The 5302-nt window shown below is 57.9% G+C and overlaps 3 protein-coding genes across 4 annotated transcripts in view; 1 reads left to right on the plus strand and 2 right to left on the minus strand.

Annotated features, from left to right (window-relative positions):
• Positions 1-1196, plus strand: part of PTSG_05735 (uncharacterized protein) — a 3568-nt gene extending 2372 nt beyond the window's left edge. The window contains exons 5-6 of the mRNA XM_004993546.1: positions 309-413; positions 598-1196. Coding sequence (XP_004993603.1) covers positions 309-413; positions 598-1161 — 669 coding nt within the window. The 3' untranslated portion in view covers positions 1162-1196. The remainder of the gene's footprint in view (positions 1-308; positions 414-597) is intronic.
• A 192-nt stretch (positions 1197-1388) lies between these two features.
• PTSG_05736 lies at positions 1389-3494 on the minus strand. Of its 2 annotated transcripts, none has more exons than XM_004993548.1 (3): positions 3134-3494; positions 2527-2833; positions 1389-2152 (listed from the first exon to the last, which is right to left on the minus strand). In XM_004993548.1, exons 1-3 carry the CDS (start codon positions 3289-3291, stop codon positions 1592-1594), a joined length of 1026 nt encoding a protein of 341 aa, XP_004993605.1. In that variant the 5' UTR covers positions 3292-3494; the 3' UTR covers positions 1389-1591. The 2 variants fall into 2 exon arrangements, with proteins under 2 accessions (XP_004993605.1, XP_004993604.1); XM_004993547.1 differs by lacking the exon at positions 3134-3494 and adding an exon at positions 2974-3061.
• Positions 3495-3684: 190 nt separating this feature from the next.
• Positions 3685-5119, minus strand: PTSG_05737 (uncharacterized protein; the record flags this gene model as incomplete). Its single annotated transcript, XM_004993549.1, has 3 exons — positions 3685-4459; positions 4692-4862; positions 5101-5119. 3 exons carry the CDS (start codon positions 5117-5119, stop codon positions 3693-3695), a joined length of 957 nt encoding a protein of 318 aa, XP_004993606.1. The 3' UTR covers positions 3685-3692.
• Positions 5120-5302: the final 183 nt, after the last annotated feature.

The raw sequence follows: 5302 nt of genomic DNA on the forward strand, positions 1-5302 counted from the left end.
CTCTCTCTCTCTCTCTCTCTCTCTCTCTCTCTCTCTCTCTCTCTCTCTCTCTCTCTCTCTCTCTCTCTCTCTCTCTCTCTCTCTCTCTCTCTCTCTCTGTGCTTGTGTTTTTCTCTCTCGATATGTCTATCCATCCATCTCCAACTATGTCTGTGTTCGATTCTGTGTACGTTGACATTGATGGCTGCGATTATTTCTCTGGTTGCAGTTGAACAGCACATGCACATGCCCTGCTCACGTCATTCTCCTCCACGCACGCGCCCCGACCCCTCCCTCGCCCTCCCCTCTTTCCCAATCCTTGGTGGCAGTTGATGAAGCGTTTGCTTGCTGGCCGCGCAACACTGCTGCACCGCTTCTCGCTCTTCCTTGCGCTCATCAGTCTCTTCTCCGGTGCTGGCGTGGCTGCATATCAGGTGGGACGCACCACCACATCATGTGCTTTGTATCTTGTTCACGCGCACACGCAATGACTGTCATGTCCTTGCTTGAATTGTTCCCCTCCCTCACCCAACGCACACACACACACGCACGCACGCACGCACACACACACACGCACACACGTGTCATTCTGCCTTCTTCGGTGGCGTGGCGTTGCAGCATCATCTGCACAAGCTTGGCCACAACACATTTGCAGTCCTCTTCTTCATCCTCGCCATGATCCACGTGGGCATCGACAACTTCATCGAGCGCAAGTACAAGCTGTACTCCAGACTCGCGCGCACCGTTCGCTTGGTGTTCGTGGCGCTGATTGCAGTGTCTGTGGTTGTGTTTCTGACATTTCTGCGCATGAGCGGGGATATGGACTCGCCCCAGCGCGACCACAACCTCCTCTTCATTGCTGCCGTCGCTGAGCTTGCTGCCTTTGGCTTCCTCCTCCTCTACTTCCTCACCCTCCTGCCCAACTTCAACAAGACCCGCCTGTACATTGTGCTCGTTGAGCGACGGGCCACCACCATCCTGGAACCGTTCCGCGTGGATGCGTTTCTCACCACCGACCACCGCGTGACGGCGAGCGGTCGCCGCCTCCTCCGCAAGACGTCTCAGCGGCTCAGGCGCTTCCGCTCATCCGCGCTCCCCACTGTCGACATGAACGGCATTGTGCCCCGCCTGCAGCAGTTTGTGGGCGCCACGCCTCGGCGACGGAGGGCAAAGGCCGAGTAGCACTTGCAAGTGTGTGTGTGTGTGTGTGTGTGTGTGTGTGTGTGTGTGTGTGTGTGTGTGTGTGTGTGTGTGTGTGTGTGTGTGTGTGTGTGTGTGTGTGTGTGTGTGTGTGTGTGCTGCATCCCTTTCTCGTTGCGGCTCTCTTGCCTCCTTGCTTCCGGTAACTCACCCTTTAACTTATTTTGAACCAAATTGATGTCACAACATAATCGAGCGTGTGTGATGCCGTTGTTTCAGAAGAGTGTTTGTATTGAATGAAGCACGCAATGAACAAAACATCACAGACGTATGTTGAGCCAGCAGACCACATCACACATCACATGGCAGCAGCGGATGGGCGTAACAGATGTGACAGGGAGCCAGAGGGTGCGAGAACGCATGCAAACACAACATCACACGCGAATTCCGCTTGCTTGTCGTTGTGGTCAAGTCAAGCAAGGGAGACAACAAGCTTCTGGCCAGAGACCTTGTGGTTGGCGAGCATGTCCAGGCCCTCCACAACCTTGTCCAGACCATTGAGAACAGTCAGGTGTGGCGGCTTGACCACACCGGTGCTGATGAGCTTCTCGTACTCCTGGATGTCCTTGGCCAACGCCGCGTACTTCTCGGCGGAGTGTGGAAGGTAGATGTCACCAAGCATTGTCGTCTCAAACGTCACGTTCTTCGTCTCCTTGCTCAGCGCGCCGGCACAGCTTGACACCATGCACGGCTGTGTCGTATTCAGCGCAGACGCAGCCTCATCCACCTTGCCAACGGCATCAAACGCCAGCGTGAGCGTGTCGTTGCACGCTGCCTTGATGTCATCAATGACGCTTGCAGAGTGGTAGTCAAACACGGCGTCCGCGCCGTAAGTCTTGACAAGCTCAAAGTTGCGCTTGCTCGCGGTGGCCACAACCTTCAGCCCGCATGCCTTGGCGAGCTGGACACAGAAGAGCCCAACCACGCTGGAGGCTCCCCACACGAGCAGCCACTTGTCCTCGAGCCCAGAGGCCTGTAGTGCAAAGAGGCACGGTAGCACGGTGGTGTTGGGGGGGGGGAGGGCGGGTTGTGAATGCTGATGTTGTGGATGCAGGTCGTCGCGGTAGTAGTGGGTGGTTGTGGAAAGTGTCTTGGAGGAACAGGATGGTGGGGGTGTTGGTGCAAGCAGGCAGGCAACCGTGCAACCCGTGTGTGTGTGTGTGTGTGTGTGTGTGTGTGTGTGTGTGTGTGTGTGTGTGTGTGTGTGTGTGTGTGTGTGTGTGGTGGGGGGGGGGGTGGTTCGTGTCTGTGGCTTGGTGCATGGTGCAGTAGCTGCTCGCACAGCACGTCACGTCACCCCAGTCAGTCAGTGAGGCACCCAATGCACAGACCACGCGTCAAGCATACCTTGGAGGGCAGTGGCAGCTTCATAGAATGGAAGAGGCCAAGGCCAGCAGTGAGCATGCCAACTGGAAGGGTGCACGCCTTATCAAAGGGCATGCCCTCTGGAACATGGAGCACGAGCTCTTCGGGGCACTTGCAGTATTGGGCAAAGCCGCCGCAGTCGCGCGTGCCGAGAGGCGTGAACGCGGCAATCTTGTCGCCCACCTTGAAGCGCTTGACGTCTTGGCCAACGCCAATCACTTCCCCGGCCACATCGCAGCCAAGCACGATGGGGTACTCGTGGGTGAGGAACCCTTGGTCTGCCATTTTCCTGTGAGCAAAGAAGAAGGCGGGGGGGGGAGGGAGGTGTGTGGGTGGTGGGTGGACAGAGTACGAGAAACGTGTGTGTGTGTGTGATGTGGTTGGATGGAGTACAAGTCCAAAGCATACCGCTCGCTGAACATGGGTTACCTTGTTTCTTTGCTTGCTTGCAAGCAAACAGGGGCTTTCAATGGCAGCGTCACCATGTCACGCACGAGCAAAGCACAACGGCGTCAACGAGGCCACAGCAAAGAAGCAAACAAACGAAACACGAGAGATCAAAGGAAGCAAAGATCACTCACGTACGCACCAGTCAACGGGGTTGAGCGCAGTGGCCACCACTTTGATGAGGATGGACGTCTTGTCCTTGTCATCCGCGCCAAGTGTCGGCTTCTTCACATCCTCCTTGAGGTGGAAGTTGGCTGTAGGATGGCCCTTCTTGGCCAGCACAAGCGCCTTCATCGTCATCGTCTCGAGCTGTGTGAGAGCCGCTGGTACCCGTGGAGAGGTGAGGGTGGTCTTGCTTCGCTTCACTTCTTTGCTTGCTTGGTGGGTCGGTTGAAATGGCTCACACCACCACCACCTTCATCATCAACCAGCGGTGTCATGACGCGTGTATTGCTTCTTGTGCGCAGTACTTTATTGCAACAGCAAGACTTGCGAAGATTCGGTAAGATTGTCAAGTATTGTCAAGGCAAGCAAGGCAACCCAATTCAATGTTTGTTGTTGACACACACACACTTTCACACACACTTTCACACACACACGCACACACACTTTCACACACACACACACACACACACACACACACACACACACACACACACACGCACACACACACACACACACACAAACGTGCCACCGCGCGTTCAGCAGTAAGAGCTCTTGATGTTGTGCTGGCGTCTGAGGGTGGCGAGGGAAGGGCGACGGCGGCGAGGCACCGTGCTACAAATCAGGCGACAGCCACGACGGCGACGATAATACAATAGGCGAAACCGCTGCAGGTGCAGCTGCTCCTCGTCAATGCCTTCATCAAGCATTGGGATGTCCAGCCACGGGGCATACTCCTCAAACCACTCCACAGTGATGACTGGCGACGGAGGGGCCGGTGCTGGCGGCGCCCCGGTGCGCTGGCCCGTCAGGCGGCTCACCGAAGGCGCACACAGATGCATCAGCGTCATGACCAGTGGCACCGTGGCAACGACGCCTGTCCCAGTCACAGTGGCGTGGATCACCTGCCGACGCGGCGGGGCCACAGGCTGCGCACGGCCCGTGCCTGCCTCCTGCCACGTGCCTTGCTGTACTCGCATGTGCATGTGCATCCGCACCTGATTCTGGTCTCGGGCCTGTACTCGCACGTGCACCGTGGTGGCGTGGTCGTCACCATCGTCGTCGTCGTCGTCGTCGTCGTTGGCCAAGTCGGAGAGCTGCGCGAGTGCCGTTGGGGATGCAGATTCGCTGCGGGAGATGGCAGAGGAGGACGACACCCGCTGCTGCTCGAGGTCCCGCTGCACCGCCCCCGTGGCTGTTGTGCTGGCGCCGAGCAGGGCAGGGACGGAGTGGGTTGCTGGCATGCGCGGGCGCCCGTCCCCGCCATGGCCAGCAGGCACGTCCTCAAACGAGAACTGTGCCGAAGCTGCCGTGCATGCGTACGTGTGTGAATGTGCGTGAGTGTGTGAATGTGTGAGTGTGTGAGTGTGCAAGTTCATACGCATGTACATGCGTGCTTATGTGAGGTTGGTTGCATGCGTGCATGTATGCAAACCGAGGTGAGGGAAACTCGTGAATGCAGGCAGATGAAGACGGAGCAAGGCTGTGGCAGCGTGCATGAGAGCAAAGGCAGGGCCGAGTGGCCGTAGCAGCACCACCTTGCGTGGGCAGGGAGGTGCGGCTGCGGGTGGGCCTTGGTGGCGGCGGGTTGGCCGGGCGGCGGCCGTTGCCTTGCGTGCTTGCATGCACGTCAGCAGGGGTGCTTGGCTTGGCTTCCACTCGGGGGCTGGATGGCTCAGCGGGGCCCACGCTCGGTGACACGTTCACATCTGCAGCAGGCGACAGCGCACAGGTGACAGGCAGGCGAGAAGCGAACGAGTGAGGAGTGAGAGGGGACAGGGCGAGCAACACAGGTGGGCTGTGTTGTGCGGTGATGCAAAGAAACCGTGAACTGTGGACATGGATGGATGGATATGAGGGTGGTGATGGTGATGTTTGCAAGGTTGCTTGCTTGCAAGCACGCACACCAAGAAAGGCACAGAAACACACACGAGCACTTCACACAACCTTCGTTGGTGCGAGACATGCTTGGTGGTGCTGAAGGGAGAAAAGGAGGAGGCGGAGAAGGGACAAGGGAAGGGAAGGGGGGAGGGGGGCAGCGGGTCGTGCGATGGGATCTGGGCACAGCAGGTGATGGTGGCAGGGCACGGGAGCGACAGTGTGCTTGGCAGACTTGACCACGTTGTGTGTGCGAGAGAGAGGGAAGTGT

Source organism: Salpingoeca rosetta (genome assembly GCF_000188695.1).
Source record: "Salpingoeca rosetta unplaced genomic scaffold supercont1.13, whole genome shotgun sequence".
Classification (NCBI taxonomy): Eukaryota; class Choanoflagellata; order Craspedida; family Salpingoecidae; genus Salpingoeca; species Salpingoeca rosetta.

Excerpts from the sequence above, each read along its gene's own strand:
- PTSG_05736 (XM_004993548.1), bottom strand. The coding sequence starts at position 3,291 with ATGACGATGAAGGCGCTTGTGCTGGCCAAGAAGGGCCATCCTACAGCC. Across the intron at positions 2,834-3,133 it reads GCGCTCAACCCCGTTGACTG|GAAAATGGCAGACCAAGGGT; the intron begins GTGCGTACGTGA and ends CTTTGCTCACAG. Across the intron at positions 2,153-2,526 it reads AGCTGCCACTGCCCTCCAAG|GCCTCTGGGCTCGAGGACAA; the intron begins GTATGCTTGACG and ends TTTGCACTACAG.